This window comes from Hippopotamus amphibius, chromosome 5 (assembly GCF_030028045.1).
Source record: "Hippopotamus amphibius kiboko isolate mHipAmp2 chromosome 5, mHipAmp2.hap2, whole genome shotgun sequence".
In the NCBI taxonomy this organism is placed as follows: Eukaryota; Metazoa; Chordata; class Mammalia; order Artiodactyla; family Hippopotamidae; genus Hippopotamus; species Hippopotamus amphibius.
The window spans coordinates 79,517,977-79,541,965 of NC_080190.1; the positions used below are offsets into that span (position 1 = coordinate 79,517,977).

General features: G+C 45.1%; 1 protein-coding gene across 3 annotated transcripts in view; it reads left to right on the forward strand.

The window, feature by feature from the left end:
* The window catches only part of COG2 (component of oligomeric golgi complex 2), a 42,731-nt gene extending 21,928 nt beyond the window's left edge, over positions 1-20,803 (forward strand). For 2 of the 3 annotated variants that reach the window (XM_057736193.1, XM_057736195.1), the window contains 10 exons: positions 2,621-2,747; positions 6,146-6,285; positions 10,467-10,528; positions 11,627-11,778; positions 13,426-13,623; positions 14,485-14,557; positions 14,858-15,000; positions 16,600-16,739; positions 18,177-18,360; positions 20,131-20,803. In XM_057736193.1, the coding sequence (XP_057592176.1) occupies positions 2,621-2,747; positions 6,146-6,285; positions 10,467-10,528; positions 11,627-11,778; positions 13,426-13,623; positions 14,485-14,557; positions 14,858-15,000; positions 16,600-16,739; positions 18,177-18,360; positions 20,131-20,232 (1,321 nt within the window). In that variant the 3' untranslated portion in view covers positions 20,233-20,803. The remainder of the gene's footprint in view (positions 1-2,620; positions 2,748-6,145; positions 6,286-10,466; positions 10,529-11,626; positions 11,779-13,425; positions 13,624-14,484; positions 14,558-14,857; positions 15,001-16,599; positions 16,740-18,176; positions 18,361-20,130) is intronic. The other variant, XM_057736194.1, reaches the window with a different exon arrangement.
* The last annotated feature ends 3,186 nt before the right edge of the window (positions 20,804-23,989 follow it).

Below are 23,989 nucleotides of genomic sequence, written 5' to 3' on the forward strand. Positions count from 1 at the left end.
CCTTTCACCATTGCCACTATCCTAGTCCCGGCCTTTGTCGTTTTTCTGTCCTGAATGACAGGGCCTCCCCACCTGCTCTCCCTGCCTCTGCCCTGTCGCTCCTCAGTCCGCCCTGCGGCTGTTGCGTTTACCCACGATTCTGAGATTCGTGCACTGCCTCCCTCCTAAGTCTGTAGTGGCTTCTCATTGCTTATCGAGGAGAGTCCAGCTTCTTGACGCAGAGTACGAGGCCCTTTGTGCTGTGGCCGCACTGGTCCTCGGGGGTGGCTCTCTCTGTGGCTTCCCCTCCCCTGCTGGTCTCCAGGACACAGTTGGACTTGCCCACCCCGGCACACACTGTCTTTCCTCAGGCTCCGCTGCCTTGCCTGTTTGCTCTTTTTGTGGACCTGTCACTCCACATGAAGCCCCAGCTCAGATGCCACTTCCTTCAAGAGACCATCTTTTATCCTGATGTCTAGCTTTAGTCCTGCTCTCTGCAGACCCTTGCATGTTGTCTTCACTTCTGTTGAGGACTCCTTTCAACCTTAGCAGTGTGCTCCCCTCCTGCACGGCCCACACCTCCCTTCTGGCCCAGTGTCTTGAAGACAGCAACTACCCAGTGTTTGCAAAATGAAAGACTTAATCTATTTGCAGCATTAGAAAGGCTAACAGGTCCCTGTCTTCGCAGGGTAAACATTATATTTGTTCTTCAATTTTTGTTCTTTGAAAAGAAAAAAAATCTGGGGAATAAATATGCTGCTTGACTTGTGAAGTACCCTATTTCCACTGCGACTTCAGATGAAGCCTTGTTTTGCCACTAGTAATCATGAAAATTTAGTTGGATTTGGATTTGGGGTAAGAATTTAATAGAAGTCATGGTGTAAAATTAAAGAAGCCACAGTTTTGAAACAACCAGTCGTTAGATTTGACCAGCCTGGTCTTGGTCCTGAAATGTCAAGTTTCAAAGCCTCACATGTTCTTTTCCACAGTTTTCAGCGTGGCAGAATTCATGTAGAAACCTCAGAAATTTGAGGACTCTAAACTGTACCTTGGTGGGTCACCTGCATTTGCTTCATGCCCCTGACCTTCCTTTGTTCAGCTTCCACCTTCGGGTGTGCTTTATAACTGGCAACAGCAGCGACGTTCAGGATTTATCTTCTGAAGAATGTGGATTAGCTTTTCTAATCGTTGATCTCGCAGATTAAAATTTTCTCTTTGGAGCTTTAATTAGATATTTACATGGGGAACGAGGTGATCTTGTCATTCAGTGTTGCTCAGATTATGTGCATTTGTATTTTAAAATCTTCAATTCTGTTCTTTCTTCCAATACCTCAATAGAGCTTGTTCTTATTATGATTAAAAGTTGGGTATGTGGGACATGGGCATCTTCTTTCCCTCCTCGACCCTCCTCCAATCCCTCCAGTAATTTCTCATCAACTCCTACCTATTATAGAATGAGATTATCTGGTAGCTCTTTCTGAACAGTAAAGCATAGCTTCCTTAATAAGCTATTTGTCTTCATAGTTTTTGCTAAGCAGGAGAATTATGAAAATTTTTTACTGTTTATTTTTAATACTTATCAGAATGTTAAATGCTAGTTTGTTGTCACCACTTAGCTACACAACTCCCCGTCTTGCTAAAATAAGACCGTATATTGATGACCAATTTTAAAGAAAATTATCTTAATACAGAGCATATTAATAATGCAGCAAAGTGGGTCGATCAGTGAGATGGTGTTGCCCAAAGATATCTACAAGTCTTTACGTTCAAGAGAAACTTAAGGAGCCTGCCTTTTTTATGGACTTGCGTATTTAACCACTATTAACATAGCATTTATGACATGCTGTGCACTGTGCTAAATGCTTTACAACTATTAATCCATATAGTGACGCTATGAGGTAGGTATTATTATCATCCCTGTTTTAAAGATGAAGAAACCAAAACATAGAGAAGTTAAATGACCCAAGATTTGAACTCAGGTACTCTGGCTCCCAAGTGCGTGCTTTTATCTCAGTGTTGCCTCTCATCTAAGTGTGTGAATTAGAAACCCAGAGTCCAATCTTTTTGCTAAAAATACAGAATAAAGTATGCACACACAAAACCCACTAATGTTATCAGTTTTTTGTATCAAGATTTGTGATTGAGATTTTACATGAAATAGTCATAGAACTTTGAACCGAAGGTAATCTTAGAGATAGCTGAATCAGAAGCTCTTAGTACTTGGCCAGTTAGCGTGATTGACAGTGCTTTAGAGTTGAGTGTGTTAAGGTTGAATACAAAGACGGCTTTTCCTGTGGTGTTAGACTGCTTCTTTTTCAAGACAGAGTATAAACACAGTAGCCCATTCTAGGGAAGAAAATTCTGCCACGGCAAGTCAGTGTAGTTTTCCATTATCTTTGACCCCAGCCTGTCTACCGCATGGTAGATCTAGGAGTCAGGACAGAGGATGTGTCAAGTTTAAGGTGAAATAGAAGTTTGGGTCTAAAACAAACTAATTGACAAATATAGTTGTTTTAAAAAGTTTGAAATAAATTTTAGGCTGAGGAATTTTTATTTTAATAAAAGCACCACAATGGAATTTTGCTTTTTCTAAGTAGAACATTCTGGTGTATTTGACTGAAATTTTTCCCTTATCTTCCAGTGAAAAAGGCAATACTGTTCCTGGATATGATTTCTTGGTGAATTCTGTCTGGCCAGAAATAGTACGAGGATTAGAAGAAAAGTTGCCATCACTTTTTAATCCTGGGAATCCCGACGCATTTCACCAGGTACCTTTTGCTCCATAGTCTTGATTCTTGAAGATGTTAACCTGAGACTTTAGGATGATCATGTCTTTTCTGCATAGTCTTGGTTCTGTGGTTTATTAAAAATCAAAATCTGAGTTGTGGAGCGAGCATTTACCTAAAATACACACATTGTTCTATTCAAGTCACAGCCTCTAATACTTTGGGGACTAAGAGTATTTTGTACAATGTAAAGTAAAATTCAGTCTAGACGTAATTGTGACTAGATATGGATGTTATTTTCTAAATTTAAAAAAAGGTCTTAAGGACCATTAAAAATAAGTCTCTTTGCAGTTGTTTTCCATGAAAAATTAAGTTTGTAGATCTCTACTGTATCATTTTGAAGGAAAACAAGAAGTATTAATTGGATTTTAAAATGCAGTATATAGATGCCCTATATAATTTGAAAGATTAGGAGGCCTTGATATTTCCTTTTTTTAAAAAAAATCGTGTTATCATTTAAAAGACTTCATGGCTGATATTTCAAAAGTAAACTCATATGTTAATTTTCCATTGTACCATTTTTGGCCACGTGACCTGAGCCCACGCCCAGCTCTCCTGCTCAGTACCGTGTTGCTCAGCCCCTCGGTGCCTCTCCTCTTCCTGCTCTGGATTTTGATTTTTAGTTTTTGATTTTTTTATTCAACATGATAATCTTTGTCTTTTAATTCAGTAATTTGTTAAGTTTACAGTGGTCGTAGTGACTGATATATTTGAAGTTTTTTTGGTTTTTCCTCTGTCCTAACTTTCTTCCTTCTTTTCCTTTCTCCCTTCTTTTCTTTCCTTCTCCACCTTCTTTGTATTGTAGACTTTTGGGGATTTGTTTTCCTTATTTATTCTGTTTTTCCCCGCTACTAATTTGGAAGTTCTGCCCTTTATTTCTTTGTGTGTTGAGTAACCTTAGTGGCTGCCTAACAGAATCTAAAGCTCACTGGTGTTCTTCAGCCTCCCAAACAGCCCAGGGCTCTTAGAGCACTTTGATGCCAGTCACCCCATTCCAGGGTATATATTACTGTTTCCAGGGTCTTATTTCTATTTTGACTTTTTTAATCTCCCAAATTGGGCATGATTTTTATTGTTTTACATGGTCATCCTCCTCCTCTTGGAATTATTCCACGTTTATCATTTCCTTTGCTTACTATTCCTTCTTGGATGTTAGACCTTTTTTCTTGATCATTTTCCTTCCTCCTGAAATTCATCTGTTAGGAGGGTCTGTTGATAATAAATTTCACTTTTTTATAATAAACCCTCAGTTTGTATCTGTCTGAAAATGACTTTATACCTTTTGTGTTTGAAAGCTAGTTTTGTTGGAAGTAGAATTCTCTGCACTTTGAACACTGTCTCTTGATTTCTGTTATGAAACTAGGTGTTGCTGTTGTTTCTTTGTGGTTTAATGCCTTTTTTCTCTGGCTCCTTTAAAATCTTCTTTGTGACTTCGGTGTGCTGTTTTGTTGTGATATATCTAGTGTGGACTTCTTTTTATTTACTGTATTTAGGATTTGTTGGGTTTCCTGAATCTGAGGATTTTTTTTAAATCAGTTCCTATATCATTTTTATTCATTAACTCTTCAATTGTGCTTCTGTCTGATTCCTCTGTTATTTTCTTCTAGAACTCTTGATGAGACTTCCTCACTTTATCCTTTGTGCTTCCTGAATTCACTTTTTAATTTTTCATCTCTTTTTGCTACATTCTGCATAATTTCTTGGGACTTTTCTTGTAGTTCACTAATTCCTTCTTCAGTTGTGTCTAAACTCTTTACCTATTTCCAATTTATCCTTATTTTCATTTCTACAAGTTCTGTTTGCTTCTTTTTCTAATCCTGCTTGGTCAATTTGCTTGTTAATTTTTAAAGTGTAGAGAGGCACAAGATGAGTGTGGTGCGCCTGGGGCCTGGTAGACTTCAAAACAGGTAAGACAACAAATTTGGAACTTATTATCCCAGAAATACCACTTATCTGTTCTCTTGGCCCATGTTACAGTACGTTGAACAATATGACTAATATGATTTTCAACAAGTTGTGTGACAATGATTTTTGTGACTCTAAAAGTAAAGTTTTAAAAACAAATAAATAAATAAATAAATAAAAAGTAGGGCTTTTAAAAATAGATACCATAAGCAGAATTAAATAATGGTCTTAAGCATTAGCACTTTAAGTGCCTTTACATAGAATCATATTGATCATGTTAGGCTCAGGAGGTTTTTCAGCTCAGAAATGAAGCTTCCCGATAGAATGTTGACCTTAGAATTCTAAACCAGTACTTAATGTTTGTGGGTACATTTCTTGCAAGAGATGCTTTTAGCTTTCAGCTTTAATGAGACATGCTTTTGTGAAGAGAGAAATATTTTTGTATTCCTTTAACATCCATTATATGCAGGGGTATAGTTTTATCCCAAAACGGATGAGTAATACCTTTCTTTGTCTCAACTCAGCACATCTAGAGCACACTCAGGGGATTCAGTAAGTGTAGCTCAAAACGAGTCGAGAGAAGTGTAACACCTATAGTAGTATTTACTGCACTAAAATTCCTGTGTGAGCACAGACATCATCATATTGAGGTGATTGGTTCGGTGACCCAGAGCAGAGCCCGTCCTAGGTGAGAAGTACATGTGAAGTCCTGCAGTGTTCTCCCCAGAGCCTGGGGATAGCAGAGTGGGGCCCTCGCCAAAGGAACGTGCAGCTGCGGTTTTGCACAGCTGACTGGCGTGGGTTCTGTTTCCCCTATTTCCTTGCTTTGTTTCTGGGTGAATTCTCTCTAAGCCTAAGCAGAAGAGGAAACGTCATCTATAAAATGGGGGATGATAGTAAAAGTAGTTGCCTGGTAGGGTCGTTTACTGGGTTAAATTAAATAATACAATTTTAAGCACTGTGTGCAGATGATAAATATTAAGTACGTGTTAGCTGCTGCTCTTAATGGTGTTATTAGATTCCCCCGTCAGTCTTCATGCTGTCCCATGTATAAAAAGAATGTAATTACATGGTGTGCGTCTTTCTTTCCTTTTTAACATTTTCTACTTCTCCTTCTTCTGGAGAGGCAATGAAAAGTATACCCTTTTATCTGCGATCTCTGGTGATCCCAATGGACTGGGTTAGGGGTGCCCTCGAAGATGGGTGAGAACTGCTTGAAGACCACTGGACTTAGAATGCCTGAGTCTCTTGATGAGCTTGCCACATAAGACCTTGAACACGTCACAGAACCACTTTGGGCATTACTTGATCTTTAAGTGGGGACCTTATAAGGAAGATCCCGTAAGGTCCTTATAAGATCTAGAAACTGTGATTCTGTGTGTTGGTCTTTATCTCGATTACAATTTTCAGTGTATGATCCCAATTCTGGTTAGTTCACTTAAAATGAAAATGCCACCTGTTTGTTCTTATTTTAGAAATATACCATAAGTATGGATTTTGTAAGAACATTTGAACGGCAATGTGGATCACAGGCCAGTGTAAAAAGATTAAGAGCACATCCCGCCTATCACAGCTTCAATAATAAGTGGAACTTGCCTGTTTATTTTCAAATAAGGTCAGTAATTTATTCCCCCCCCCTCCACCCTTCCAAAGTAGACCTTGAATGCCAGTTAAGGCTGTGGGCTCCAGCTAGCAGCCCCTTCTTGGTGATCGTCATACTGTTCCTCGGGAAACAAAATTGAGAGTGGAAATGCACAAGAACTATCATGATTGCCAAAGTTCTGGCTTCTATGACCAAAGTTGCACTCTTTGGTCATTAGAGAGCTGAGAACACTAGACTCAGAGTGAGCTAGGTCATGCCCGGCTTCATTCCCATGTGCTATGTCCTCGTTCCTCGTTAAGAGACACAGAGAGCGGGTCACCTCTCAGCTCTTTCTCTCCGTTTTCCTCTCTCATCACCTGCTTCACATAGCAGACCTACCCTCCATCTGTAACCGTTTTATCCTCAGAGGGAGTCGGGAGAAGTGTTCTTTCTTCAAGTGGTCTTTGTAGCTTATAACATCTTTCGATTTATACGAATTCTAGTTATTGTTTTGGCTTCCTTTATAAATCTTTATAACATTTTTTCCTCTCTATTCTGGAAAATGGTGACACTTTTCTTCCAGATATTAAAAAGATATCACCTGTGTCAGTAAGAGGTTCTATAGACTATTTGGGGACATTTAGGATAAATTCTTAACAATATATGTTCCCCTAGAAAAATAGATGATGATAGCCATTTTTGCAGCTTCTCTTGAATGAGATCACAGTAATGGTGTTAACTAGAGCATTTTAGTTAGAATGCTCTTTAAGGAATCATAGGGTTTTTGTTTAAATTGCCGGATGCTTTCATTAATTATGATGCAGTCCTCCCCAGAATTCTGAGGAATCATTATGGAGAGGGAAATATATTAAGAATTAGATACCTTGATTTGCAATTACTTGCCATGATTGAGAATGTATGTAATCATCTTTTGATAATGAAATCATAGCTGTCAGACTGTTAGTAAGGTGCCCATTTACATACAGTACTGGCTTTTATGCTTAATTTTTCAAGGTTACATTATCATGTAGGTAGGAAATTAAGGATTTGTTCATCTAAGATACTCACGGACTGCATGGGAAGTACTCGTTTACATGAGGATCAGGATAAATCCAGGGCAAGAAGCCCTTTTGGTCTGTGAGAGGAATTTAAAATGGGAAGCATCATTTTATAATGTAAGACTGCAGTGGAGAAATAGTGTTACACTCTCCCATGTCTTCTGTAGTCCAGGTTCGGAGTTAGATTGCTTTAGAGGTGTGACGCCATCACAGCCCCTACTCCTGTCTACTGCCTCCCAAGTCATTTTCCTCAGATCCCATGACCCCACGCTTGGTAATCTTGCACTGTCACCCCACCTCCTGGCGCTTTGGGCCCCACAGGGACGGCACAGAACCTGGCCTCGGCAGCTTCTCCTCTCCTTATGGGTTCTCTCAAAGCTGGTGATTGAGCCTTAAACTATGTTGAAACTCAACCGGTTCCCTGAAAGACATTTTCACCTTCACCAGATTTCAGCCATAAGCACTCAAAGGGATTGGTTAACTTTTCTTTGTAAAGTTTTATTTAAAATTTATAAAATTAAAAACAAATTACGTTTGAGTTATGAAGTGTGGAACTTGTTTTCAATACATTTGTTTTTCCATTTAAAAAATAAATTCAAGTAATACTTTATAGGACACCTTTCTGTTGGTTTTTATCAGGTGTTAGGTTGTTTATTCTGAGGGATGACAGAATGTTCTGCAAACATGGCTGGGGTAGAGTTGTACTCTCTGATTCACTTCAGGGTCATGTAAAGTAAGCCTAAAAGCTAGTGGGGTGGTGGTGTTTTGACACGTTTCTAGGAAGAAGTATTAATATTGCAGTCTCAGTAGCAGGTGGGTACTCTCAGGTCTGACCCTATGCCCATGTCCCCGTCACCATCAGGAAAAAAGGCAGCCTTCCCCGCCACTGCCGTTCTGTGAGCACATGTGTGCCCCTCCTGTCCCTGGTACCCTACTGTGTCTGCACTTCATTTGCTCTTACAGGAGTATCAGAAAATAGGGTTAGGACTTAGTTTCTCATAGCAAGAGATTAAATATTAAATGCACACGTGCCCAAAACAGTCTCAAATGGCAGTGAATCAGTAGCTGCCTGGAAACTGGGGTGTTGGCCCCTGAAATGCCACAGACAAAGTGTTAGGTCTTTTTAATTGGAATCTTGCTAGAATGTTCTTTGCTTCCCGGATGGTCACACGTGTGTTCTGTGTCTGTTACACTCAGTACGTGCTGAGCATGGTGTAGCTCCTTCCTGATATGGAGTCTGTGTGGTACTAACGTACCTCCCTTTCCCTCTACCCTCCTCAAGTGTGCGCATGCGCAAAGGGGAGACGTGCTGTCTCCAGACCTTCCCCAAACCCAAATGTAAGAATTTAGGAATGTTTGTATTTGAGGTTGCCTTTCTTACAGATCTCCTATCAAGAGTAGAATGGCATCCCATATAATGTGAAAAATACAGCACAACCTTTCAAATTCCACCAAAGTAACGTTTCATTTGTTTATTTTCTAAGAAGAAGTACAACCTATCACTTCAATCCTGGAAGTTACTGCCCAGCAGAGCTATGCGAGGGGCTGGTGTTGGGCTTCTGGCTCGGGGTGGGGGTGGGGAGACAGCTGGATCCCATGATGTGGACAGTTTTACTTTCAAGGATCCAACACTTGGTCACACATAGTCAGCAGGTCTTTGTGAAGTGCACTGGTGTCGGGGGTCTGCTGCGTTTATTTCTTGCACGTTCTCATTTGTATGTTTTTCAGAATTGTCATAGGTGTGCATATAATTTTATCCCGTGTCTTTACTTACACTGAATTATACCTGTTCTTCTGATGGCTGAAGAGCTTCCAGCCGACCTCTTTCCCTGCTGCGTTCAGTGTGACTGTGCTGAGCGTTACCAGACCCCTTCCCTTGCTGGGGCCGTGGAGCTTGCTCTTGGTTCCCTGTTACAGACAGTGGTGTGTTCACTGTCAGGCCTGTTCTGTGTTTTGAGTGGATTTGGAGGAGAGGTGGGGTTAGGGGCCTGAGGCCGAATGTGGGCGCTGGTTTACTCTCCCCACTGCGGGGCAGCCCCTCCCCTCTCCTCTGCACCGTGCTCAAGGGTGCCCCCTCTTTTGCTGGGCCCCGGCACTGTCTTCTCCTCCCCCACTTTTCTTCTGTCACGTGTTCCGTCTGTGCCTCTCCCTGCTGCTTGGAGACACTAGCCTTTCGCAAGCTTCACGGGGCGGTGGGCGAGTTCCTTTCCTCCCTGGACCGTTTACTCCAGCGGTCAGGGCAGTCCAGTCCTCCGCTCTCAGCCATTCCGCCTTTGTGGAGGGCAGGGCTGCTGCTCCTTGTGTGAAGTGCTGCTTCTTTTACTCTTCAGACAGTTTCCTGAAAATCAGTCTCTGAACTGCTTTTTGAAAGCCCATAAGTACTGTCAAAAAAACCAAAATTACAAGTTAGGTAAATTGACGTGAAGCAGGTGTCAGAATTTGCTGCTGGCAAGGGAACCAGCAGGTGACAGAAGGGTGTGTGGTGAAGAGAGTGTGAGGATGGGAGAGGCACATAGCTGGGAAGAGGGGCGCTGCGCAGCAGCTGGTTAAGGAGATACACACACACACAGCATCATTCCATGGAGTCGTAAAACGTGCCCACGCCAGCCATGAAAATAGACGTCTGTGACAGAGAGAAAAAACCCAGGAGGCAGGTCCTGAGCCTCGGAGCCGGCCGGGCCAGTTACCATGGCAGCATGAGAGACAGGCAGCAGACACTCAAAGAGCACCAGGCAGAGAGCTGTACTGCTTTAACTGCCTACTTTCAGTGATTTTTCTCAAGCTGCACACACAGATACAGAATGTAGCGTTCCCATTGCTTAGTTTGGGAGACATTTACTTTCTCCTGGCAGTGCTGATATAAGAGGATTGGAGAAGCCAGTCTTACGGGCTTGAAGTGATGACCTGACTATAGCCGGTGGGACTTGCCGGAAATGGCTTCCTGGTGGATTAATTGAGACACATTTATTTCCTGCTCAGTAAAAAAAAAAGGAGTCTGGAGAACAGGCATCAGGGCTGGTGGGGCATCTCTGAAAGCACTGGGGGCCTCCCTGACAGGCCAGTGAAGGAAGGTCCTGTTGCATGGGGAAAGGGGATGAGTGGGATAGGCGCCTGCGGCAGAGAAAACAGCAGTTTATGTTCTTGTTTTTCTCTCAGATTTAGAGAAATCGCGGGATCCTTAGAAGCAGCACTTACGGATGTCCTGGAAGACGCACCAGGTAACTTCCTCCAAGTGACAAATGACAGGCTGTCACGAAGGGAGTTAATTAGGCTCACCAAGTCATATTGGTGACCTCAGTACCCTGGGGGCACTTTCACCTTTTCCTGTCTTCCAGTAAGTTAGACCCTAAAGTCATAGTATGACTTCTTTTTTTAAAAAAGGTTTGTAGAGCTTCTTGCTGGATAGAGATGATAAAAAGGCCGCTTTAAGAACACGAGGAGGAGACCTCATTTTCATTCCTGAATATGATGCGTCAAGGGGATGTAACCCCTGCTGTGCTTAAGTGAGTGGCCTTTTTTGTAGCGAAGGGGCCACTCTGTGCTTCTCTCCCAGGCGGAGGTGAAGGATCAAGGTGGCCTTCCCTCCGGGAGATGGCTCACAACTAGGGCTCCTGCCCCAGGCCTCCAGAGCCCTTGACCCAGTCCTGGGACAGCGGGCATGTGATGGGGGTCAGGATACACTTTCCAGACATGTTTGCATCCCTGCAGCCTCGCTCACCTGTGTCACGTTGTAGCCATCCCCGGTGGCCACTCACCTAGTAGGTGGCTGTTGCTATAGCCACAGAGGTCTCGGGGAGAGTGGAGCTGCACTCCACTCTCTGTTCCCATTCATGCAGCCAAGTTCCATCTAAACTGCACTCTTTTAGCCTCAAAGTTAGTTTTCAGCTGTCTTTACCAAAAATGGCTATATGTAATCAACGTCCTGTATTTAAATAGCGTATTCAGGAGGGAAAGAGAAAACAGGACAGATTCAGAACCAAAGAGGAAACCCTTGCAAGTGACTGCCACTCCAGCTCGCCTTTGTTGCTTTGGTAAAAAGTACCTGCTAACTGATTATTTCTGAAAGCTGTTTATGTTTAATGTTTATCAAATGCTTGGGAGGAGGAGTCATGTAAAATTAGAAAACGGCGTGACAGGAGAGATGTAGTAATGTGTCCACGTGATGGCCTCTTGGCCGTCCCCGCCTCCTCCCTAAAGCTTCGCTGACCACATAGGGGTCTTGAGAAGGCCACTGGCTTCACTCTCAGATTGTACGTTGAAGATTTTAGCTGTCAGCCCTTCAGCTGAGATTCCTTAGCTGTGTGTTTCTTCTCTAGCTGGAAGTTCGTACTGCCTCTTGGCTTCTCACAGGACGTGGAGCAGCCTGCAGAGGTGCTGGTCTGACCAGATGTTCTTGCCACTGCTGGCGCACCGTCTGTGGAGGCTCACCCTGCAGATCCTGGCGCGGTACTCCGTGTTCGTCAAGGAGGTGAGAGCCGGTGGGTGGCTCATCCCTAGTCAAGACTGAAATGAGTTTAAGATAGGTGAGGCTAGGCGAGCCGAGATTTGTAAAGACCATGCTGTCGGGAGAGGTTGATGCGGGGACTAAGGGCCGACTTCTCAATTTCTATCCAGTTCCATTTCTGAATTTCCTTTTCACTCTTGCATGCATGGCCTACAGGGGCATCTGTTGTCACATATTCAGCGCTTTGTCTTTTTGTAAAGCACCACATTGACCCCCCTCATTTCCCCTTCTGAAAACCAGAATCATTGTGTGGTTCCCCCAAACTAAAACAGAGATGCTGCCTTCAGTGAAAATGATAAAAATGTACATATTTTAGTATTTAATATTTGGAAGCTTAAAAACTCCAAATGGTTGAGATTAAAACGTGGTAAAATTAATTTAACCATCCCTTCATTTCAGAATATCCTACTTTTTCCCTTTTCAAGTAGTTGGATGCATTAAGTGTCCATAGGCCTCTGATGGTTTATTAGATATAGGGCGTAGAGCCACAGGAGCGTTCCTGTGGGCCAGTGCTGAGCCCCGGCTCCCCCAGGTCCTGCGAGCATCTCAGAGATGCTTTCTGCACAGCTCAGTGACAGACGCACACCCTGGCCATGGCATGGCGATGCGTATAAAAGAGAGACGTAAGCAGAAGTTTAGGGAGGACTGCGTGGAGTAGGCATCATCCATGGAAAGCAAAGTGCTCTGGCTACTGGAGGAGAGAATCTCGGCAGAGAGAGCACAGGTTTCAAGTCAGCGTCAGACCTTGGCTCTACCGCTCTTTAATTTTATGGTCTTAGGAAAATTGAGCCTCAGATTCTTCATCTGTAACGTAGGAAAACAGCTTCTATCTGTGCTTGTCATGAAGAGTAGAGAGAGGTTTGTTCACTGGCAAACTGATAACCAAGGTGCCTGGCAGATAACGGCACCCCTCGAAGTTCCTTTCCTCCTCCCCCTTTGCCCCCCTCTGCTCAGAGGGGTCTCAGCAGACCACCCTGCTCCATGAAAGTGTTCACATAGACTGTGCAGTTCCTGGGACACGGTGGGGTCAGTACAGTTCTGTTAGGCCTGGGCCTGCTGCGTCACGCCCAGCAAGATGCTAGTCAGTAATTCTCACGTCCAGAATATTCCATTCTTCTCTCAATGCCACTGCACTTCTCTTTGGTTTTTTCCCTTGTAGCAACCCATTATGCAAAGAACACTTCTCTCATCTGTATTATTTGAAGCATAATTGAGGTTTAGATTTTGATTTTTTTGCCCTTATGATAATAGTAAATTTATTAAGTAAATACAGTACATTGTTTACCTTAAATAGTTAGTTAATTTTTTAAAACCTGTGATGTTCCAGATCTTAACTGTGCTTTAGTTTAGGGACCTATTGTTTTATTTCCGCCTGTTACTTAAGTCAAGGAGGGGAATGCACGTGGGGTTGCAGTTTGTCGTTTCTTTATTTTTCACATCTGCCTGGAGAGAGAGGATGGGGTGTTCTTTCATGATTAAACTTTAACCGAATGCTTTGTAGACAGCTGGCATTTTACAGTGCGTTGTTGACCAGTATAAATGCTCATATATCATAAATGCTCATGTTTCTTGCTGGTGGAAACATATTTAATCATTGAAATCCTTTTCCAGCTTTTACTCAGGCCCATCTCTAATGAAAGTGCCAAGGATATTAAAAAGCCTTTGGTAACTGGCAGCAAAGATCTCTCCGTCACCCAAGGAACTTGCGAAGGCCAAGGAAGCACCCTCTCCGAAACGAAGCCCATCGTCCCCGTTTCCAGCACTCAGCTTGTTTACATGGTCTCAGACCTGCACAGGCTTCAGGAGCAGGTGAGCCTGTGTCCCACAGGAATTCTAAGTGGTGGTGTCAGTGTTTGCACCGTCCGACCTCATGGGGCTTAGAATTGTGGGCCCAGAGCACCCTGAGTGGGGACATCCGTTCTCCTCCCTTCTGGGTGTTGCTCCCACTCCCCTGCCCGGTGTGCTCATTCCTCCCCACTTACCAGTCCCGTCTGGGATGTGCTCGTCCCGAGCCTCAGCTTCCCTTGCAGCAGGGATGCCACAGGCTTGCAGCAAGCCCGGCTCCTCTGCTTTTTGCGTTAGCTCTGTGCAGGCATGATCTTCAGTGGGTTGGATTTTAGTTATTTCTAATTCACTCACCCAGTATTTCAGGGTAATATTTAATCTTCAGCTCTACTTTGAAAGTGCTGACCTGTTAAAACTTCGTTCTGTTTTCTCCATATAGATTCCATGTTCTTGCTTTTACCATTAACAGAACTTTGTGGTATAAATGTGTTTAAGTGCTATGATATATAATCCTGCTTTTCTCAAGTTTAAATATTTTTTGGTGCTTGGACAAATATTGTATGTTTTGAGCAGGAACGTGGTCTTTATTGTGAGGTTTTTTTTGGTACTGGGGAGAGCTACAGGATAGAAGATGATTTTGCCTATTTTCTGGGTCTGTTAATAGCCGTGAAAATGCTATTTTCAATGTTGTTAGATTCTTTTATAGTGAAAGCATTAATTAAGAGTTTTGTTTTCTTCTGATGAAAATTATTGAAAGTTCCGAGTTTAGTTTTATTGTTCGTTAATAATATTCTAGAGTTTGTAGATGCATGTAGATGTTTGTAGATGCCTCTTCCTTTGATTTATAAAAAGTAACTGCATACATAAAGTGCATATTTATTTCAGCTTCCAGAACTCTTGGCAACAATCAAGCCAAAACTTGAAGTGATTGGCTTTAAGAATTTTTCTTCTATCTCAGGTAAAATTGAATCTTTAGATTCAGCAAATCTTTGAATAAGAAATAATTTACAATAGAATTTTAGAGACTGTAGGATATATTTTAACTAATCATTTTCTTCTCTAGTTGTAAGCCCTTGGTTGTTTCTGTATTCTGTTCTGTTATTATAACTTCCCTGAATGAGATATTTTGTTTAATTCTAATAATTTGATGCGATCCAGTTTATGGTCGTACACTCTCTGTAAATACTGTGACAGTATTTAAAGTAGATTCCCACCTGGGCCTGAATAGCATGATTAAACCCTTCTTCTGTCTCCGCAGCAGCCCTGGAGGACTCCCGGCTGTCTCTGTCTGCCTGTGTGCCCGCCTTGAGTGACAGAATCACCCAGGACTTGAGTGAGTCTTGCTTCAGTCACCTGAAAAGTGCCTTGGAGGTTCCCAGGCTGTACCGAAGAACCAATAAGGTCAGTTCCCTCATCGAAAAGAATTTTGAGGTGGGGAAATATATATATCAGGAACGCCAGAGAGGGAGGAGATAGTTAAGCAAGGGACAGAAATAGGTTCTCCAGGGGAGGATCTGTCTCATTCAAAGAAACTGTATTTGTGAGAAGGGAGCTCCTCGGTAGATGGCCAGGGGCTTGGCCCAAACACAGCTTAGGTAGTTGGACTTGGACAGGATGGACTTTCAGCCTTAAAGAAAAATAGTATTTTCAAAGAAAACATTTTAATAAAATATTTTTTTAAGTCCTCCTCTTCTTTTGGTCTTCATATCTTATATTTGAAAAGATTTGAATTTACCTTATTTCTTTTACATTATCATTGGAAGTACCTGCTTTCTCCTGTCTTTTACTTGATAAGGTATAAAAAAAAGCTACATTAAAAATATTAAAGGCATTTATAAGATGAGAAATTAAGCTCACACTGGTGTTCAAAGTCAGATTCTCCTGTGTCCTCCCTTTATAGAATGGGGGTTGGGGAATTCGTTTTTACCAGTGTTTTAGTTTTCCCTCCTGAACTCTCACTTTCATGAGTTTATGCTCATTTCATTCTTGCTAGTTCTCACTTATTTTCCCTGTAATTTTCTTTTCTCCTAGTTGTGTAGTTGGATTTTAGGCAGTTTACAACCAAAATTATTCTCAGGAGCGGTGAAAACCTCCTACAACATTGTGCTATTTTGGAACAGCCCTGGAGATCCCACAGCACACCTGGTGTGGAGCACTTCTTTGCTGTGCGCTGAGTGTGGGGCCTGGTCTGCTGTCGGTGTTGCTTCTCCCACGCAGCCTGTGTTCTGGGTGCAGCAGGTGGCCGGGCTGAGCGCAGAGCTGAGACCGAGCTCGTCTCCTCTGTGGCTGTCCTCTTTTTCCTTTTAAAGTCTGGGACACGCAGCAGGACTCCCACTTCTAGCGAGAGTACCTTATCTCCTGATTCTCTGGTCTGAAGTGGGAGAGACAGACCTGTTTTATTTTGCCAAATTCATTACTTTTCCTTTAGGAATCTCCCAGCTTTCCCTTTCTTTTCGACGGGGTGTAATATTTGCCGAGTGCTTGCACTGTGGGGCAGACACTGTGCAGAACACTTTGTAGTGTCATTAGTCCTACAGAGTGAGTGCCAGTGTCCTTATTTACAGGTGAAGAAACCAAAGCTAAGGAAAGTCAAATGCCCTAGATCCTCACTTCTCAAATGGTGGTCTGTTGACCAGCAGCAAATGGTCACTGGTGGGAGCTTGTTAGAAACGCACCGTCTCAAAACTCAGCCCTGCTCCCCACCCCCCCGCCCCCCCAACACGCGCACCGAATCAGACCCGGAATTAACGAGGGGGCCAGGTGATCCGTGTGGACACCAGCTTAGGGAACCTGAGTCCAGTCGGCTCCGGGCATCGTCCTCTCCCGCTCACTCTCTGCAGCTTTCTTTAGGTTTCCTGGGGTCTTTCTGTAGACGACACTTGTATGTGTCTCACAGCTGGTACCTGAGTAATGTCCTTTTGAATGTGAGATTGGAGTAACTTACTCTTTCTTTTTTTTTTTTTTCCTGTTCATCTTTAACCCCTACCATCATTATTCCAGGAGGTGCCGACGACAGCCTCCTCTTACGTGGACAGCGCTCTGAAGCCCCTGTACCAGCTTCAGAGCGGGCACAAGGATAAGGTCAGACAAGCCATGATTCAGCAGTGGGTGGCAGGCGCACTCTCTGAGAGCACGCACAAGTGAGTAACTTACCAGTGGACTCTGCTGGACGTTCTTAGAAAAGCCCTAAGTCAGAGATCACTGGGACCATCACAGGCTGCTTGTAGATCGGTAGTAAGCACATCCAGTGGCCTCAGGGCTGGACACGGCAGGGTGCGGGCACTCAGTCCCTTCCCGCCTGTGCTCGCTCCACTCCCCCGAGCTCTGCCTGGCCTCTCCCAGCTCACACACCTTTTGGGGCCCCGGCACGTTCCACGGTCCCCCAGGCACGTTCCACGGTCCCCCAGGCACGTTCCACGGTCCCCCAGGCACGCTGCCTTTGTCCTTAAGGTCACTTCGTGCACAAATGTTCTGCGAGTCCAGGCATGCTTTCCGCTTTCGGGTCCTTTCTCCTCAGCTCTGTCAGTCCATGCTGGCGCCAGTCATGCCAGGTAATCAGCAGACTTGCATCAGGGAGACCAGTGTAATCAAGGAAGTGAAAACATTCACCATGAGGGGTAATTACAGCTGTTGAAGGATTGGTGTCCAAGTCTTCACGCTGATGAGAGTGGAGGAGGCCTTCAGCATCACTGTGGTCACACATCTCTTCATTTCTAATTCAACCTACTTTTCCCCAAAGGCAGCACTCAGTTATGTCCAAAAAAGGATTATTTGATTTTATTGTTGGATTTTAATTATTAATTTTGCGGTAATATTTTGTTTCTTTTGACTCCTTACTAGGTAAGCAGCATTTGTGAGTTAATTTAGAACATAACAGTGAGTTATACTACTGTTTCTGTGGGCAGATGTATTCCAAATGCCAAGTAACCAGCTTGTAAACAAAATTTTGAAATTTATAATTTGGAAATGATATTGAAAATATTTTAAAGGCAATTAGTTTTATTTCAAATTTTTGAAATACTTTTACTCTTTAAAAGGTGAGCTGTTCCAAAACCCATTGTAAATGAATTTGTTACTTGCATTTGGGGAATGAGCTGCAGTTGTTCACCCTTGATACAAGAAAGACAGTTTGGCCTGTGATTTTTCTCTTAGTGTTCAGGAGTGAAATTTTATTTTATTTTTTAAAATATTTATTTATTTATTTGGTTGCACTGGGTCTTAGTTGTGGCAGGCGGGTTCCTTAGTTGTGGCGTGTGGGATCTAGTTCCCTGACCAGGGAACGAACCCGGGCCCCCTGCATTGGGAGCGTGGAGTCTTAGCCACTGGACCACCAGGGAAGTCCCCTAGGACTGAAATTTTAGGCACAATTCATATACATGGTTCTTAAATTCTGAGGGGATGCAGTGCTAGAGAGTCACGACCCTGTTTTTCTATCAGTCTCAAGGAACAGTATTTACCATGGCTGATTTTTATTTGAATTGAATTTTTATCTTAAAAGTCCTTGTTTTGGCCCACAAAACTAATGGGCGTGTCCGGTGTCATGTAGCTTTCACCAGTCTGTGTGTCTTGCGTTCCAGGTACTACGAGACCGTATCGGACGTCCTGAACTCTGTGCGAAAGATGGAGGAGAGCTTGAAGAGGCTCAAACAGGCCAGGAGAACTGCTTCCGCCAACCCCGCTGGGCCCGGCGGTGGTGGCATGAGTGACGATGACAAGATCAGGCTGCAGTTGGCTTTGGACGTCGCACATTTAGGAGAGCAGGTGACCCCACGCTGCCATCCTCCCAGGGGGCCCAACTCCACTTTCCAAGGACCCAGCAGCCAGCTGGGAGGGAGCAGGAGTCCATTCCCAGTGCTAGAAAAGAGGGCCAGGGCCCCAGACCCTTGAAGGAAGAGGATGTGCCTCTAGGGAAGTAAAGACCTCGTGAGGTCCAGGGAATTGGCATCCTCCTAGCTCACTGGCATTCGTGCTCCCAAAGCCAGATGAGGTCTTTTGAGATATTTGTTGATTTGGCTTTAGAATGACTAGAGAAGCATTAGGCTGTTGATTTCTCACTGTGGTGCTTGAGAAATCATCTCAGCACAGCTGCTTTGCTTCCCTGCCTGCGTTTTGTAGGCTTTCTATAAAACACAGATGTTGGGGTCACGGTGTGTATGTGGATGGCATTCACGTAGGTACCATCACGTAGGGGCAGCTGTGGATTCCACACAGGGCCTTCCATCCTCACAGAGTGCCAGAGCTTTTGGATGTTCAGAAACTGGCTTTCTAAACCGTTTAGGTTTTCTGTAGCAGTCGATCCTCAAGGAAGACCTTTTTGCTAGAGAAAAAAAAAAATGAGATCATAACGTTCCCATCAGAAGATGCCTGGTTTTCTAGTCACTCTTTCTTACAGTTCAGGGTCATCACTGAACATCTGAATTTCTCCCCTTTCAGGTGAATTTAGAGCTATATCTGGCAGGCATCCATTGCCTTGTTTCTTTATTTCACAAGAGAAAGTTAAAGGCTTTTTGCAGGCAGGAAAGTTGGTTATGGACACATGAAGAGCAAATAAGCAAAAGATCGGGGTGGGGGAGGGAAAGAAAAGTCAGTCCTCAGCCCAGCCCCCAGGTGAGCCACAGCACGCCAGCAGAGACTCAGTACTCAGTCTGGATTTTTCCAGATCCTCTGTTACCAAAATAATCCACAGCGTTGCTGTGCCAGAGTTGTTTCATTTCATCAGTTGTTTTTTTTTAATTTAATTAATTTATTTATTATTTTTGGGGGGGTACACCAAGTTCAGTCATCTGTTTTTATGCACATATCCCCGTATTCCCTCCCTCCCTCGACTCCCCCCCCACCCTCCCTTGAGTCCCCCCCACCCTCCCCGTCCCAGTCCTCTAAGGCATCTTCCATCCTCGAGTTGAACTCCCTTTGTTATACAACAACTTCCCACTGGCTATCTATTTTACAGTTGGTAGTATATATATGTCTGTGCTACTCTCTCGCTTCGTCTCAGCTTCCCCTTCACCCCTTGCCCCCTCCCAAACCTCAAGTTCTCCAGTCCATTCTCTGCACCTGCGTCCTTGTTCTTGTCACTGAGTTCATCAGTACCATTTTTAGATTCCATATCATTTCTTCAGTTTCTAAGCAAAGGTTGTGGATGACGCGCTAAGAGATGAAGATCTCAGGCCAGTCATTTTTTGAATATTATCCACTTAAAAAATTACTTTATTATTTCTTTTAGCGTGAATTTTCTCTTTCAGTGCACAAAAGAGGCTCTTATCCTGGTGAGAGTCTGATTTAATGAACTAAGATAAATTGACACTGGCTTCTTAAAATGACCCCCCCAAAATAAATTTTACAATAAGTAAATTTTTTTTCATTTCATTTATTTGAAAGGAAAAAATGTTCTACCAGTCTTTAGGAAACTGCCTTTTTCTGGTTAAGCGGAGGGTGAGGTAAGGGTGGCTATTTTGTTTTCTTCTTTGTAAGGGTCTTCTCCACATTCAGCTCACATCACAGTAACTTGATTCATCCCCGTGGCCTTTGCAGATAGAAAAGATGGGCCTGCAGACAAAGGACATAAGAAGCTTTCCAGCTCTTGCAGAACTCGTTGCTGCTGCCAAGGACCAGGCAACAGCGGAGCAGCCGTAAGCATCTGAGAAGAGCCCAGGGCAAAAGAAAGCTGGGCCTTGAGCCTGCAGGGAAGAAAGCAGCTCTGTTCTCTCACGGCGTGCAGCAAAGATGTGCTTCCACCGGGTCCCAGCAGCGTGCTGGGGCAGCCTCCCTCAGCGTATTTGGGTCTTCTTTCACCCAAAAAGAACACAAAAGCCTTTTTTCCGTTGTATGGAAGATAGTTTTTAACTAAGACATTTGAAACTTTCTACTATAGTTTACAGAGCAAATTATTTTATTTTTATTGTAAATCTTAGTGTGGCAGAGCTGATTTCTAAAACGTGATTGAAGTAAATATATAAATATGTATGAATATAAAAAGTCGCCTCCCTGATGCTGCAGTTAGAAGTGACCGGTTGCAGAGGGGTGACCATACTGTGTACAGATGCCCTTCTCCACGATGAAAGCAACTGCTCACTTCCTAACTTTCTAGAAGAGGCTGTCCTGGTGGCCCCCATTCCCCCAGTAGGTGTTCAGGAACCTAGACCTCTGTCAGGAGCAAGAACCAGTGGGGAGATTGGTTTCCTAAATAAAAGAAGAGTCTGCCAAAGCATGTGTACCTCCTGTTTGTGAATTCAGCACAAGTCAGTTACTCCTCCTCAGTCGTACCTGGGATGACACGTCCCCTCTGCGTCACACCTGCAGGGTCCTGTCCATCACAGAGCCACCCTTCAGGTGTGTGGCAGTTCAGGTCCCGGGGAACATGACCAAACTCGCCTTCCCACTGAAGTCAGCAGGACCCCTGCCAGCAGCCTACTCCTACATGTGGGGGAGGGAGAAGAATTGGGAATGTTGGAAAGAGGTATATTGAAAGCATGTGGTTGGTTCCTTGACTCACATACGCGCATACGTGCACAGAGCACTTGTGCTTGGCTGTGGCATCTGCCCCTTCAGCCCAGCGATGATATGAGAGTGGGTATGCCTCGTCCTCTAGCTTTGCGTTTCTTTGTGTCTCAGTCTGTTCAAAGGTTAGTTAGCTCTAGGGACAGAAAGGAGAGGAAGTGACAGTTAGGAGAGCAGAGTTGGGAGTTAGCAGGGAGGATGCGGCAGAACTGGAAAAGTGGGAGGAGGAGGGGAGGGGAGCCCTGGGGAAGAGCAGCGAGCACGGCAGGCGGGGCTGCAGGCTCTGTCCAGGCCATCAGCCTCCAGAGGGTCGCGCTCTGGCATCCTTCTGCTCCCGGTGGAGAGCGGGTGCTCTGGTCTCAGCGGGGAAGGCCCTGCCCTGGGGCGGATGAATGTCTTAACTCTGATTCATATTAGGAAGCTGGTCAGAGAAACAGAATGATGAGTGAGACAGCAGAGGGGATTCATGAGAAGAGTTTGAGCCCGCTCGGCTTGGGGAGCCAGCTCGCCGGTCTAGGCTGGTGCTGCCTTGTGCGGTGCTGGACACGTGGGCCACAGGGGCAGAATGGGGAGGAGAGGTGGATGTGGAGGAGGGGAGCCGGCCGAGCTGGCGCCTGCAGGGATGAACTGGGACTCTTGCTGCCTCGGGTCTCACCTTCAGTGCGGGGGTGCCCGCAGGAGCTGTGCCACCTCGAAGCTGCACACACGTAGGACTTGGGGAATAGCCTTGTGCCAACAGGCGAGCCTGCAGCTCAGTGTAACAGGGTGCGCCGCACACGCTGCATCTTCCGCATCACGTGAGTTCCCTCGAGGCCACGCCAGCCTCATTCCATGCGCGGCCCAACCTACCTCGGCAGCCACGTGGCCCAGCCTCGGTCAGCGATAGACTCCAGGGCCCAGGGCCGTCCCCATCTCCCCGGCTGCTTTGCCTTTTTTGGTTGTTTCAGAATGTGGCGGACAGAGATGCAGTTAATGAGCGCCTCCACCTCCAACACTGTTATTCCCAATTTGCAGAGGAGGAAACAGAAATTAAGGAGTCGAGTCAGTAACAGGTTTGAGATCTGATGACGTGCCTCGGTGGACTGTGAGATGTGTCCCCCTGGCCATCCCTGGGCCCGGGCCCGTGCCCAGCCGGAATCTCAGATTGAAGGGATTGTAGTTGCCGGATGATGAGCTTGTGTACCAGATAACCACCTTGCAACCCCAGGAAGACGTAGGAGTTGCTGCAGAAACATGTAAGAGAAACAAGCCTCTACCATTAATATTTTTGTGTTAAGTAATCTGCAAGATGCTGGTATCGAGTATCCTTGTACGTCCTGACCCAACTTCACGTTTATAAAAGAGTTCCGGAGCAGAGAACAGCAAGCCCGTTAGTCTACTGCCAGTTGCTTTTTGAAATAAGGTTAAAAACACAAACATTCCTCTTCTACCGGCTGCCGTGGTAGAGCTGTTACGACTCAGGGTGACTCTCAGGCTCCCTGCCGGGTCCCCTCCCCCAGCACAAAACTGGGCACTCAGTGGAGCCCTCACAAATATTTGTCAAATGAAGGAAGGCATACGCTGGGGGGGATTTTTTTTTTTTAAAGCAGCTCTGAATCCAGTAGTCAGCACATGTTTTGAAAAAAAAAAAAAAAAAAACCATTTTTCACTTGAAGTTGTTTTAGGAGTTACAGAAGACACTGCGATGGTTGTGGTGTGGATTTGAAGATGTGTCTGTCCCCTTGAGATCCTAAATCTAAGTGGTGGGTCCTGACTGGTGGTGGCCACGTTCCTTTCTAGAAGCCTGTGCTTGGAAGGGAGGTCTTGAGCGTCGCTTATAGCAGTGTTTCCTAAACTCTAGGTGATCCCTGGGCCTCCTGTAAAGCTACAGCTTCTGACTCAGGAGGTCTGGGTGGGCCCGCATTTCTCCTAGGCTCCCAGGGCAGTGCTCCCTCTACAGGCTCCAAGGGAGGATCCTGTCCTTGATGTTCCAGCCTCTCAGGGATGTCCTCACTCCTTGCCCTGCGGCCCCGCGTCACATCTCCTTTCTCCTCTTCCAGTCTCTCTGTTCCTCCCTCTTACAAGGAGGCTTGCGACTGCCCCGAGGGCCCACCCGCATAATCCGGGGTCCCTTCTAGTCTCAAGACCTTTAATTATATCTGCAAAGCCCCGTTTGCCATCTAAGGCCACGTTCACAGGTCCGAGGGACTGGGACCTGGCTATCTTTGGGTGCCATTGTTTAGCCCGTCACAGCTGTCCACAGATAGACACCCCCATTCCTGACGTACTTCCACGGATGGAACAGGACTTCCAGGCAGGGAGGTCATGACCTTTGTGTGGACTGAGGGCCATTGATGTAATGGTGGTTATTAATCACTTACTCATTCAAGTCTTTCCCATTTTACAAATAAGGGCAGGGAGGCCCAGAGAGGCAAAGTAACTGGATCTGGGTCACACAGTAGTTAGTAAGTGTTGGAGCTGGGCTTCCTGCCCAGCCCGCCCATCTCTGGAACCCACGCTCCTAAGTAGCTCCCATGCTGTCTCGTGTGCCTGGCTCAGCAGACTAGAAGCCTCGTCAGGCCCACAGAGGTGGGAAGGACAGTCATCTCTCCCGACACTGAAACTAGGGAGAGGTGTTTCGACTATAGAGGGGGTGCTTGGGCGTGGGGCGGGGGGAAGTTGAGATGCTATCCTGTGCTGGCCTCCACCTGCCTCCTGTCCCTACAGCTCCCTGTGGACGAGCCCAGCCCTTGGAGTGTCTGCAGCGGCCCAGCCCAGGGTGGGCGGGGCAGCTCCTACAAGCAGAGCATAGACGCTGCCCCACTCCCAGCCCTCCAGCCTCCCCGCTCCCTCTCCTGCCCTCATCGACAGGGGCCACGCTACAAGCCTGCTTAGTCCTTTTGGTATTCATGGA